At 31.9% G+C, this 15,779-nt stretch overlaps 1 protein-coding gene across 2 annotated transcripts in view; it reads right to left on the minus strand.

The window, feature by feature from the left end:
- Nucleotides 1-15,779, minus strand: part of LOC139499378 (uncharacterized) — a 262,354-nt gene that overhangs the window by 5,921 nt on the left and 240,654 nt on the right. For both annotated transcript variants that reach the window (XM_071288061.1, XM_071288062.1), the window contains exons 7-8: nt 11,705-11,925; nt 9,911-10,013 (exon numbers count right to left, since the gene is read on the minus strand). In XM_071288061.1, coding sequence (XP_071144162.1) covers nt 9,911-10,013; nt 11,705-11,925 — 324 coding nt within the window. The remainder of the gene's footprint in view (nt 1-9,910; nt 10,014-11,704; nt 11,926-15,779) is intronic.

Here is a 15,779-nt window from a genome sequence, read left to right on the forward strand (position 1 = left end):
TATCTTCTTTAAAATAAAAGTCCGGTAAACAAATTTTAGTTCATTTAAAAGTTTGAAATATAAGCTTTATGAAAATATAAAATAATATGGACATTTATTTCCTAGGGCCAAAAAAAATTGCCAGGACAGTAGCCTATTCCGTTAAATTTCTGAATTAGTTGCAGAAATTAACAACGCAATTGTTTTTTTTTAAATATAATATTGGAATAGTTTCTTTTTTGCGATTGTCTAAAGTACAATTTTGATACTGCCATTAAGTAAAAGCTAGACCCAATCATAAAATTAAAAAAAAAAAATGAATAAAAAAATTTGCCAGGACAGTTACTTATTTTGTCTTAACTTGTGGACAAATTTGTTTCAAATGAAAATCGAAAGTTGAATAGATTATTACTTTTTGTTGTTATAATTCGTTGTTAAGTTTTAGCAAACAATTTTGGGAAAAGATAAAAATATTCATTCGATAATAGATGAATTTCATAAAAAGTGTCCCATGAGTCGTCCTATAGCTAAATATTTAGTTGGCACGTGCTAAACTTAACGATCTGTCATCGAATCTGTGTATTTGTATATTCTGTCATGTCAACCGTAAAGCGAGTGTGTGGTAATGAAGACATTTAGCTTTAATTTTAGGAAAACTAATTGATTTTATATTTAAAGATAAGATTTATGCAATAGATTGTGGGATATTCGCAATTGCAAATGCTGTATAATTTTGTTTTTACAAGTTTTTCAGGTAGGGTACATGTAGAACAACTAGAACTAGTATAGATTATTTCATGAATTATTTTTTTTTGAAAAAGGTTAGCTAGTGTTGTGGAATGTACTGAATTGTGACTGTGCATGGCAAATTTGATTCATTAGAAAACATGTTAAGTTGTAAATTGCATAAAAAAAGTTAAAAAATGCAACATTTGGAAACTCTTCAGTTTTATGTAAGAGGATAAAAAAAGTGACACTTTCCTGTGCTCTAAACACATTACTGAAAAATTTCTAACATAAAATTCTTCTGTCCTGGCAGATTTTTTTACCTTTAAAAGACGAAAAAAATATTAATTCATAGGTTTTTAGAAAGATTATTCCATCATTTTTATAATCATACAAAAATATTATACCAGACAGTTGTACTGAAGAAAATATAACAATTATAGGTAAACTCTTCTCGACAATTTCAGCCATTTATTTCTTAAAATTTAGCAGAGTAGGCTACTGTCCTGGCAGATTTTTTTGGTGTTTATGACAAAAAAGTTCAAATAATTTTATATTTTCATAAAGCTTATATTCTACTTTCCAATGAACTAACATTTGTTTACCAGACATTTATTTTGAAGAAGGTATTTAACTTTGTATTTTGATTTTGAAATAATTTCAACAAAATTACCAACGTGAAAGGCTACTGTCCTGGCAGATTTTTTTACCTTTAAAAGATGAAAAAAATATTAAATTATAGATTTTTAGAATGAATATTTCAAAATCTTTAGAATGGTACAAAAATAGTATGCCAGACGGTTGCTTTGGAGAAAATATTTCAATTATAAGTAAACTTTTCTCGGCAATTTCAGCCATTTTTTTCATAAAATTAAACTGTCCTGGCAGATTTTTTTTAACTTAGTTATTATTTATTTTATTGCAAATAATATAAGTAAATACCATGTTCTTTATTATGCAATTTAGATTTTAACAATATGTTGAGTAAAACAAAAGTTACAGATAAAAACGTATCGAAAATAACTGTCCTGGTTTTATCTGTCCTGTTAATAGACCTTCCCCGGTAACAGTTCCGATGTCGTCTGTTGACAACGTGTGTAAACAACTTCCAAGTTACAGCTCATCGCTCAGAAGAAAGGAAGGTTTATCATAAAGGATAAATGCATGCGTTCTTTAAAAATAAAGAATATGAATAGCTTCAGCCTGAAAGTTCACACTGTCTTAAATGATTCTCAACTTATAATATCATATGATATAAGTTTTTTGAAGTTGGAGAAATTCGGCGTCCGATCACAGACAGTGATGTTTTGTTTGACGAAACCTGGAAAGAAGGTCGACGGCTAGCTCTGGTTGATCACCTAGCGCAGAATATGTTCGTTAAGATGTAAAACTGTCCCCTGCGGATACTGTCTGTGAACGGAAATACGACCTTCAAGGCTTGTACCAGGAGGTGGAGGCCGTGGAGCATTTTGTCCATACCATATCGTTGTAGCTACAGTGCATGTAACCTGCATATCATGTGTGACAGTGTAGAACCGAGGGGGAAAATGGGACAAGTGAATTTTTTATCAATTCAAAAGCTGCACATGGTAAAAGAGTTCAATTTTCTCTTTATCATATATCCTCTTTACACACTTTACTGGTTGGAGAAGGTGTATGGTTTCATGTCTTGAATAAATGAACCTGCCCCACACCTCTCTTTTTCTTTCTTTAATTCCACTCTATTATGGTCTGGGGTTTATGTGGTTTGAGGGTAAAAAGCTTTATTTTGAGGGGAAGTGCTGCCCAAATTTTTTATGAAGCTGGACTTAGTCATTTTTCTGGAATTTTGCCCCTGGAAGTTATTTATAATTTTTGCAATGAACACAAAGACATCTATACATAAGGGGCTTTTTAGTTTTGCATCCAAAAGGAGAGGATTATTTTGTAAATACTTATTTGGTAGCAATTATCTAACCGTACATAAAATTAGAATTGAAAAAGTAAACAATTGCAGTCACAATGATTCATTCACAAAAATAATGTTTTACAAGCTCAAAATATTAGTTTTCTTTATTTTATAATCAGAAATTTTCATATTAAGTCATCTTTTGCATGTGATCAGAGACCAAGTGGTCTGATACCTTACATATTTAGTCATTTAAAAACACCTAGAATAATGTGTAGAATGCAGAATAATGCATGAAGGCAAAAAAGAAAATTAAGAAGGGGGACACCCATTCTCATTCCACATTATTAGAAATAAATGTGAGTCTGTGATCTATAAGAATAAAGGTAAACATGAATTCACAATCATATTATATAAATATAAATTGAAAAAATTAATTGTATATTCCAAATAAAATTATGAACTCAAGTCTAAATAGTTTATAGTTTATCTAATTAACCAATACATGTGCAAACTGACATTTCATATCATATTTTTCAGGAATGATACATGCAGGAATTTGTGCCACACATTTCAACAATTTCCTTAATGGATTGAATGTACTTTCTGTGAATTCATCAGCCATACTTAAAGAAAAAGGAGAATTAAACTGGAAAGAAAATATTTGCAGTTGCAAAAGAATCCTGTAAATAAAGTCAAAAGAAGAAACAGTTTTAAACATGGTTAATTTAATGAATATTTAGAAGTAAATTAAACCTTTAGTCATATAATTTCAAAGTATTTTTTGATAATTTTCCTAAGTAGTTATATAAAGTATAACGAGGACCATAATTATATTCATATTTGCACTTAAGCAGTCATAAAAATGAATTAACATGGTAATAATTTCAAGTTTAGGGTCAATATTTCAAATCAATTTTGTGGTAAAGCATTGTTATATATACTTGAAGACTTTCATGTATAGAACATGACAGAATTTGTTTCAACAAAAATATTGAACTAGAATTAGTTACATTTGTATTTATTAAATGAAATCTATATTAATGTATAATTTCAACAAATTTAATGAAACCTATTTGGTTTTGAAAGCCTTTATACATATTATTATTACAAATTTCATTGTTAACAGCCTGAGTTTCCAGTTAATTTTAAATGTAATATGTTTTAGCTATAGTATTTGAACACTGCATGCACTTTCATTATATATATTTGTTATCACTTTTTTTCATTAGGTTGAAGCTAGTTTTGTTGCAGAATTGCAAATGTTTGGTACTGGTTGAAACTATGAAAGTAATACAGGTAAATTTAAAGAATTTAGACTTTAACTTTATTAATCATGTTAATAGAAAAGATATTCCCAAATGTCAAGGTGAAAGTGGACATTGTAGATTGTAAACACCCATGTGAAAGCAACAGTCTTCTATGGTGAGAGGATACCATACTTAGCATTAATGCTCTTGTTATTATATGGAATATAGCTTTTTTTATCATTATTTTCACTATTTTGATATTCAACAACCAACATTGATAACAAGTAATATAAAACTCTCACTTTTTATGAATCCTATATCATATTAATTTACTTATTTAATTTTTGTTATATTTGTTATCAATTGTAGGTCTCATGGTTATCATTTAACAGCAGGTTACATGTATTAGCAGCAGTTTTGTAGAAAAATGAAGGATGACTGTCAATGGTAAATACATACATTTTAGGATAATTACATGTAGTTACCTTTGAAAAAAAACTTAGGTTTCATTTGAGACTTTTTAATCTGATAATGGTGTTTTGAAGGCATTTATAACATTTCTTTTTGGACAATATATTTAGTAGACTCAACTATAAAATGTAGGATCATGTAAACTTGTACACAGATGTCACTGACCTACATTTTCCACTTCACTGACTTTGGTTACATTAAACATCCAATTTCATATACAACAAATGTATATCTCAGCAACTAAAAGGTGTCAGATCATGCAAACTTATATATACACTCTCAGAGTCTCAGTAACTCAGCTTCCAGGCAAAAGAAGGTCACAGTGATCCACATTTTACACTATTGATTTGTACTTTATTTTATAATTCAAATACAAAGTATATTATCAAGACTGCCACTGGTTTTTATGTGCCACAACTCTGACAATGAAGATAACTATGTGATGTAGATAACTTATGTTTATTTCAAACTTGGTCACATGCTGTATATGTAAATTTTTACCAAAAAGAACAGTTCAACTGTATTGATTTAAGGTATATGGTAAAGGTCACACCTATTAAATATACATGTATACCTTGAATTTGCATTGGACCCTATAATGCTCCCTATATCATTTATATTGTCAATTATTGCATTCCAAATTGCCATTGTACACAAAACAAAAACCACTAAAAAGGATGGCCATCATATGCAAAAGCAATATAAAATGCATACCCATCAGCTGACCTGATTATTGCAATCACTTCGAAAACCTGGCCATATATCATATTATAAAACTCTTAATGAGTACCTTTGTTAGTCAGGTATAATATAATCTTTTTAAATTGATGTTGTAATGCATGATTGAATTAATTTTTCACTCACTGAAATATTATATAGATTTAGTAGTTTATTAGTATATATTACACCTTTTCATTACAAATAAATAAATTAAACTTTCAGGTAAATGCAGCAATAGTATGTTCCCCTGGAAAATTTACGCAGAAAATTTGGGAAAGCATGAATAAGAAATTAGAGAGGCAAACAGATAACCAGAAAACAAAGATTTTAAAAGAAAAGAATTGCCACTAATAGTAATAGGATATACCTGACTGGAAGCAACATGTACTATTCAATATGGAAGGATTGACAATTTTGACTGAGAACAAAGTGAACTCTTATAATGCTATGACTATCAATAAGTATTTGACTGAATCAGAGGAGTAAACTATTTACATATTTGTAAATATAACAGTTATATGTTTGCTTGATTATTGAGGCATTCAAAATAAAGACAGTTGAAAAACCTTTGAAAAAGTTGTTATTTCTTCATTTTTATACGCCCGTCAAAATTTTGACGGGACTTATTATGGTATACAAATGTCCGTCCGTCTGTTCGTCTGTCTGTCCGGCGTAAACATGTCGCACCGTAACTTGAGAACGACTTATCCAAATTTCATGAAACTTAACATAGTTGTTTCTTATGATGGTCAAATGATCTGTATACTTTTTGGTGAAAATAAGATTAAAACTTTTTGAGTTACGGCACTTTGTAACTAAAACAGGGGTGTGTTTTTTTCACATGTCGCACCGTATCTCAAAAACTATTCTTAATTATGGCTTAAAACTTTAAACACTTCTTAGTTATATTAATCTTAATATCTGTATACTTTTTGATGATGATTCAAAATTTAATTTTTGAGTTATTGAGTATTTTTTTAAAAAGGGGGAGATTTTTTTTTACATGTCGCACCATATCTCAAAAACCATTTATGATTATTGCTTCAAACTTTACACATGTCTTTGTTATATTAATCTGAAGATCTGTATACTTTTTGATGATGATTAAACATTTCATTTTTGAGTTATTGAGTATTTTGTAAAAAGGGGGAGGGTTTTTTTACATGTTGTGCCGTATCTCAAAAACCATTTATGATTATTGCTTAAAACTTTACACACTTCTTTGTTATATTAATCTAAAGATCTTTATACTTATTGGTGATGATTAAAACTTTATTTTGGAGGAATTGAGTATTTTGTTAAACAGGGGAGGTTTTTTTTTACATGTCGCGCCGTATCTCAAAACTAATTTTTGATTATTGCTTAAAACTTTACACACCTCTTTGTTATATTAATCTAAAGATCTGTATACCTTTTGGTTTTGATTCAAAATTTTATTTTAGTGAAATTTAGTTTTTTGTAAAAAAAAACAGGGTTGGGGATTTCACATGTCCCCGCCGTGTCTCAAAAACAATATATGGTTATTGCTTAAAACTTTCTCAGAAACTATTTATGATTATTGCATAAAACTTCCACACAAGACGTCAGACGTATCATGCGCTCATGGCGCAGCTGTTTATTTGGTTATGTTACTATGACAACTGAAATATATAATATATTATCATTATGCTTCATCAAACTTAAATCACTAACTGAGGAAAAGGTGACAAAGTCTTTTTTAATCCATTTACTTGCATGACTGTTACCTATGAATCGATAATTTAAAAAAGAAATATATTTGGTGATTTTCGCTAACTTCTGAGTAATTTATTTTGCTCATTTAAGACCACAGTAATGCTAATATAAGCTGCATTACAATGTATCATAATATTTGTTTACATTTACATAGAAGCCATGTGTTGTTGCTCTGAAATCATGGTATTTGATCTGCCATTGTCTGTTAGGTTGTTAATCTTGCACATCAGAACAATGCAAAAACTTGAATTTTCCAACTTCATGTCCTGTTGCCATGGTAACCGTTGTTCATAGAAACCAAAAAATTGTTCTCATTTGATTGCCTTGTGAAACTGTATTATTCTGTGTTAGTTTAACAAAGGATATGACAACATATGTCACACTTTGATCACCGATAATGAAAGATATACAAAAAACTGCTGTTGATCACTGTTTCGTTAGGGGTCACAAAAACGTTTTTCGAGCAAAAAATAGTCTGGTGACCCATATTTTTTTTTATTTCTTTTTAAAGCTCATTGTTATGACCATCTTATGTCAAATTAAAAAAAAATATTCATTGGACCATTTTTTAGGAAATTTAAGAAAAATAGAAATTTGTAACAAAATCTGTGTTTTTTTTGTGGAGCAGTGTTGATGAAATTAGAGCCGAAATCAATGAAAATGAATAAAACTGCCATTATTTGTGTTTTATTTACATTTTAAATAATAATTTTGTAATAAATGAAGAACAAACCTTTCAAAATACTTTCAAAGGCTTAAAAAAAATCCAGAGTTTCTACATCAGGTATGTATTTATGCATACACGTGATGTACCAACTTTGGTGACCGTTACCATGGAAACGAGTCTGGTGACATACTATTTTTAACTCAAATTTTCATAGAGGCCATTGCATAGTATATGTATGCAAATTTTAAGAAAAATTCAATGGTGAAAAAAAATTTGCTATATCTGTAGGGATCCACCTTAAGTAAAGATATTTTTTACGGATAATGTAGATCGCGATATATAACAATGATATATAGCAACAAACGACATGCAACAACTGAATTACAGGCACATCGAAACGTCGATTTACGGTATTCAAGTAGAAGATGTCCCTTTTTTGCGGTCTCTTTTACCATTTGATGAGATTGTATTTACAACCAACCAGCATGGCTGCTCACTATGAATAAACTAACTACTAATGATGATTATGTATCTATTTTTTTCAGAAAAAAACGAAACAAGAATGTGTCCCTAGTACACGGATGCCCCATCCGCACCATAATTTTCTATGCCGTGTAATTGGGGCATAAATATCGCTATCTTGGCCTAGTCATCTGTGAACATACTGATTTTACAACTACAACGCATGAATTACTTACCGCAGGCAGCAGAGCTCTAGGATCATTAACTTCAAAATACTATAATATGGGAAACATGGACTATGATACTTACACCAAAATCTATGACAGTACAGTGTCGCCGATACTTGAATACGCATCTGCTGTATGGGGATTTAAGAAGTACAATCCGCTAGAAAGATTACAATACAGAGCCATACGGACATTTTTGGGAGTTGGCAAGCACGCTCCTCTCCCGGCTATCACAGGAGATACAGGCTGGACTCCTATACACATGAAAACTCAATGTAACATGATAAAACTATGGTGTACACTTTGTGAAATTCCTGAATATAGGCTGTGTCGCAAAACTTTTATGTGGGATTTCAACATTTCCAACAGATATAAAAGAACATGGAGTAATGATGTAAAAACAATAATGACTAAATGTGGTCTACAAGATGTGTATTTCAATCAAAACTCAGAACGACAACCAACGGCTCATATCGTATCTTGTGTTAAGAACAAACTCGTTGAACTGCATCAACAGGAATGGTTCAAAGCACTGGAAGATATGCCTAAATTACGAACATATGAAAACATTAAAGCTGAGTTCAATGTAGAGCCATACTTGAAAAAGTGTTTATCAAGACAACAACGATCAGTGATAGCCTGGATGCGGAGCGGAACTTTACATTTAGAAATCGAAAAGGGCAGATTTCGTAATGTGCCACTTGACCAACGCCTTTGTAAAATGTGCAAGTCTCAATCAATAGAGGACGAATCCCATCTCTTGCTGTTTTGTGAACGCTATGAACGATTACGAACAACATTATTTAATGATATCCGAGATAAGTACAACATAGACGTAACTACGCTACCAGCAAACATCAAATTAAAACATTTATTTTGTAATTACAGCAAGCTTGTTTCTAACTTTATTTTGAACTGTTTTACCATCAGACAATCTAGAATCAACTGTTAACGTGCCTTGCTATAATTTGCTATATTTATTTATTTTTATTTTCAATAATGATACACAATTGTACAGTGCATCATAAGCCTATTTGGCTGGCTGAAAATTACTTGTATATATGAATGTAATTTTTGTTATAATTCAGGTTACACTTTAATATCAAAATATTCTATTCTATTCTATTCTAATAGTTAGAAAGATCATATCATAGTGAACATATTAACTAAGTTTCAAATTGATTGGACTTCAACTTCATCAAAAACTACCTCGACCAAACACTGTAACCTGAAGCGGGACAGACGAACGGACGGACGCACAGACCAGAAAACATAATGTCAATATAAGGGACATATAGACAACGAATAATGAATATCAGACATATATTAGAACACATTATGTTTACACTGCATGTCTTGATCTCGCTGAAGATGATGGCTGGCTGTTAAACTTCCTGCGCGGTAATTAGATGCATTTTTAGAACCAGAGCATGCTAGTGTGTTTTAAATATTAATCCTGCATTCCTGCTTTGAGTAAAAGTTAAAATGTTTTTTTTTCTTTCTTAAAGACATATGTGATGAACGTAAAATTATTCTTTTTCAACAAATGAAAAATTGATACTTATTAGATGTTTAAATAGTAACCAAATATAAAGAGAGTGTTAAATGGTATAATGAGTAAAAAGAATTTCCCCTGCGTTTAACTTCGATTTTATTGGGACTGTTGCTAAATGTTTTGTTTTGTGCTTCGTGACTACTCCCTTCGTAATACCTTTTAACTTTGTCTTTCCTTAAAGATATGATAAATTTTCTTCAGTTACTTTAAATATTATGTCATTAAGGTTACCTTTAAAACCATCAATCATCTTTTGGATCTCTTTTTGCATCTCAGTGTTAAGTGTGGTTTCTTTAACAACGGGATGATTCTGTTCACTGATTCGTCCCAATACCTGTTCACAAATCAAACATACATTTATAAACTGATTAAAAAAAAAAATTCAAACATAAAAAAACACAACTTCAAAGTTTCAAAGTTCTATGTTGTTTTTTTTTCATGTTTCAAAAACATTAGGTCCAAAACTTTGCTTTAACAGACACCTTGTTATTAAATGCCCTCTGCACGGAAAATTATTATAAATTTCCAGAAATGAGCTGCATCAGATAAAAATTGACCGTATGCAAATGGTTATAAATAAATATCAATATATATTTTTTTACCATTTAATTGGTTAAAAAAAAAAAAACAACATGAAAACTATGTAACTGTTTGAAGATTGTCTTGATATAACATCCCATTAAAATAAATCAAAATTTATTTTATATTTCGTTTCTTAATGTTCCAAAATCAGTAAAATCAGTTAAAGCATCTCTATCCGAAGCAGTTTATTTGCTGAATACAAATTAAGCTCTCAAAATATTGCATATAACCTATAATGTGCCATTTCATATATTTACACTGTAATAAAACATAGCAGAATATCTTTATTTTCTGCTTTGATTCAAGCTGTCTTTCACGTCTAACATGTCTAAAGAAAAGATACTATAATCATGTCAACCATAAAAACTGAAAATGCCTTGAAGAAGAAAATTTCAAAAAGTGTACTAATATCTTTCAAAACAAAACCCCCTTTTCGTTTTGGTCACACTACTTTGTATTATTGAATGCCATAAACCACAGCTATACACATAATTAGAAATATAGCTCATGTGCTCCTTTACACAGAAGAAGATAAAAAATCAAATTATTTTGTTTCCGTTCAGTGCAATATTTAGAGCATATGCTATGGATTCAATAGAGTTAATTTCGTAATGTTTGGTTGGCTTGCTAGCTTTATTAGTATAAATGTTTATGCAAGCTTTGTAATTAAGATTGACATCTTCAAATAATATATATAGGAATATTATAATTAGTTTTAATTGAACGTTATTCCAATGTAGGTGTACAACAAACCAAGCAAGCTAACCAAAGTCATGTTCTACATGCATTATGAAATTAGCTGTAACGTGAAATTTAAACTTTTCTCTCGAAAAAAAATGTATTTAAGGGTTTCATTGTTTAGAACGATTTTTATAGGAGAAATGATATTTGCAAACTGTAATTATAATTTTATTATAAGCTTCACTGGCTGCAACTTTCTGGGGTACAATTAACAAGAAAATTCTTAAATCAAATGTAATGATTTTAGAGATGTTATCGGCAAGATAAAAAGGAAAAAAAATAAAACGAAAGTATATGTGACTTCAAAACACGGAAAACAATACTGGTCAGAAATACAGGTGAAAACCTTGCTTATTTGAATTCACGTAGGAAAAAACATCTTGTGTGAAAAGAGACATTAACGGGAGTATCTCGCAGAATACATGTGTGTTGACACGAATGATAAACTGAAAATGGACAAAGCACAATTAAGAGTGGCCTATGTCCTGTTCCTCACAAGGGAGAAATGAGGGTTTTGATGAAGAGTCTTAAATAGTTAATTGCTAAATACGATTCACATTGACCGTGTCCGTGTTGTTTCAGAGTTGACAAAAATGTCAAAGTGTATGGATAGCATATAGAAAGGGTTAACAAAGTTATTGACTAGCGTTTAGAAAGTGATGGCAAACTGCACAGTTGTGTAAACTACAGACAATGTCTTACTTCATTTACTGTTTTAACAAATTGTTGATACTGATGTGAATTCATCGATGTCATTTTAATGATCTTTTTATACCAAAACTGTAGTCTATAGAGATCTGCTGGTAAATTGGTATCGTTGATCTCTGGTTCTGTATCTGACACATGTACATCTTTAACCATAGACACTACTGTAACCAGTGTCTGGAATCCTGGTCTGTTTGTTAGCTGTGGTACTGTGGCTCCTGTAAGATACAAAGGTATGTTGCTTTTCTTTTTGCGGGAGCCTGATCAATAAAACATGTGATGACGCTTTTTTCCCCATATTCAAATGTGTGCTGTGTTTACACTAGTGCTGTTGTGACTAGTTACACTACCATTTATCAGAAAACGATATCCCATGTTACACTCCGAACTATCTTAATAAGCAAATGGGTTAACTGTTTTATTTATCTTGTATAAATTTATAGTGCCACTGATAGGACATGACACACACAGAGCCCCAACACATTTTGGTTAGTAAGGACATTATTCATTGATGTGACAGTACACACATCACGCCCCAAATCATATAGATAAGAGAGGAAATTTTTCATTCATGCGCCATGGCACGCATAAAGCCCCAAATCATTTAGATAAGCAAGAAAATTATTCATTGCTGGGACAGTGCATACAGAGAGCCCTAAATCATCTAGACTAGAAATTATTCATTAATGTGACGGTGCTCATATAAAGCCTTAAATCATCTAAATAAGTGAGGACATTATTCATTGGAGCGACATGGCCCACATAGAACCCCAACTTATCTAGTTATGTAAGGACATTATTCATTGATGAGACATGGTATATATAGAGCCCCAAATAATCTGGATAGGTAAAGACATTATTCATTGATGAGACATGGTATATATAGAGCCCTAAATAATCTAGATAGGTAAGGACATTATTCATTGATGAGACATGGTATATATAGAGCCCTAAATAATCTAGATAGGTGAGGACATTATTCATTGATGAGACATGGTATATATAGAGCCCTAAATAATCTAGATAGGTAAGGACATTATTCATTGATGAGACATGGTATATATAGAGCCCTAAATAATCAAGATAGGTAAGGACATTATTCATTGATGAGACATGGTATATATAGAACCCCAAATAATCTAGATAGGTAAGGACATTATACATTGATGAGACATGGTATATATAGAGCCCCAAATAAACTAGATAGGTAAGGACATTATTCATTGATGAGACATGGCCCACATAGAACCCCAACTTATCTAGTTATGTAAGAACATTATTCATTGATGAGACATGGTATATATAGAGCCCTAAATCATCTAGACTAGACATTATTCATTAATGTGACGGTGCTCATATAAAGCCTTAAATCATCTAAATACGTGAGGACATTATTCATTGGAGCGACATGGCCCACATAGAAACCCAACTTATCTAGTTATGTAAGGACATTATTCATTGATGAGACATGGTATATATAGAGCCCCAAATAATCTGGATAGGTAAAGACATTATTCATTGAATCCAGATGGCACACACGGGGCCTTAATCATCTGAAAAGTAAGGACATTATTCATTCATGCGACATGACACACATAGTGCTAAAAAAACATCTAGATCAGTGAGGACGTTATTCATTGATGTGAAATGGCACACATATGCCCCAAATCATCTAGATAAGTAAGGACATTTTTTATAGAGGCGACGAATTCACATTGAGACCCAAATCATCTAGATAAGTTAGGAAATTATTCATTCATGCGACATGGCACACATACAGCCCACAACTCATATAGATAAGTAAGGACATTATTTATTAATGCAATATGGCACACATGGAGCCCCAACTAATCTAGATAAGTAAGGAAATTATTCCTTAATGCCTATGGCAAATATAGAGCCTTAATTCATCAAGATAAGTAAGGACATTATTCGTTTGATATGACATGACTCAAAATGAGCAACATATCATCTAGATAAGAAAGGAAATTATTCATACATTCGACGATGTTCACATAGAGCCCAATATTTTTTAGATAATTAAGGACATTATTCATTCATGCGACATGGCATATATACAGGCTACACATCAAATAGATAATTAAGGACATTATATATTAATACAACATAGCACACAATGAGCCCCAACTCATCTAGATAAATAAGGACATTATGCTAAAACAAGAGGGACGAAAGATACCAAAGGGACAGTCAAACTCATGAATCTAAAATAAACTGACAACGCCATGGCAAAAATGAAATAGACAAACAGACAAAAAAACACATGACACAACATAGAAAACTAAAGAATAAACAACACGACCCCCACCAAAAACTAGGGGTGATCTTAGGTTTTTCGGAAGGTAAGCAGATCCTGCTCCACATGTGGCACCCGTCGTGTTGCTTATGTGATAACAAATCCGGTAAATATTCTAATTCGGTAGGTCTCATTCATGAAAGGGACGGTGATTGTAGTTACGACGTAAGGAACATATTAAATTCGACATGGCACACATAGAGCCCCAAATCATCAAGATAAGTAAGGAAATTATTCATTTGATGCGACATGGCACACATATAGCCCTAAACTCATATATATAAGTAAGGACGTTAAATATAAATGTGACATGGAACACATGGAGCCCCAACTCATCTAGATAAGTGAGAACATTATGCCTTGTTGTGACATGGTATATATAGAGCACAAATCATCTAGATCAGTTAGGACATTATTCATTGATACGACATGGGACATACACAGCCAAAAATCATCTAGATAATAAGGACATTTGTCGGTAATGTGACATGTCATAATCAGACCCTAAATAATCTAGATTAGTCAGGAGATAAGTCATAGATGCGACATGGCACACACAGAGCCCCAAATCATCTAGATAAGCAAGGACATTCATCATCGAGGCAACATGGAATACACAGAGCCCCAGCTCATCTATAAAAGTAAGGCCATTAGTTATTGATGCCAAATGACACACAAAGAGACCCCAATTATCTAGATAAGTGAGGACATTAGTCATTGATCCGACATGGCATACCCAGAGCCCAAAATCAGCTAAATAAGTTAGGATATTACTCATTGATGCGACATGGCACACAAAGAGCTCCCAATCAGCTAAATAAGTAAGGACATTAGTCATTGATGCGACATGGCAAACAAAGAGCTCCCAATCATCTAGATAAGTAAGGACATTAGTCATTGATCCGACATGGCATACCCAGAGCCCAAAATCAGCTAAATAAGTTAGGATATTACGCATTGATGCGACATGGCACACAAAGAGCTCCCAATCAGCTAAATAAGTAAGGACATTAGTCATTGATGCGACATGGCAAACAAAGAGCTCCCAATCATCTAGAAAAGTAAAGACATTAGTCATTGATGCGACATAACATACACAGAGCCTAAAATTATCTAGATAAATAAGGAGATTATTTATTGATGCGACATGGCATACACAGATCCCAAAACCATCTAGATTAATAAGGAGATTATTCATTGATGCGACAAGGGACATACAGTGCCCAAAATCATCTAAATGAAAAAGGACATTATTCATTGATGCGAAATTGGACATACACAGAGCCCCAGATCATCTATATAAGTAAGGTAATTAGTCATTGATGCGACATGGCATACACAGATCCAAAAATCATCTAGATTAATACGGAGATTATTCATTGATGCGACAAGGGACATACAGTGCCCAAAATCATCTACACGAAAAAGGACATTATTCATTGATGCGAAATTGGACATACACAGAGCCCCAGATCATCTATATAAGTAAGGTAGTTAGTCATTGATGCGACATGGCATACACAGATCCCAAAATCATCTAGATTAATAAGGAGATTATTCATTGATGCGACAAGGGACATACAGTGCCCAAAATCATCTACATGAAAAAGGACATTATTCATTGATGCGACATGGGACATACACAGAGCCCCAGATCATCTATATAAGTAAGGTCATTAGTCATTGATGCGACATGGCATACACAGATCCCAAAATCATCTAGATTAATAAGGAGATTATTCATTGATGCGACAT

This window comes from Mytilus edulis, chromosome 12, assembly GCF_963676685.1.
Source record: "Mytilus edulis chromosome 12, xbMytEdul2.2, whole genome shotgun sequence".
NCBI lineage: Eukaryota > Metazoa > Mollusca > Bivalvia > Mytilida > Mytilidae > Mytilus > Mytilus edulis.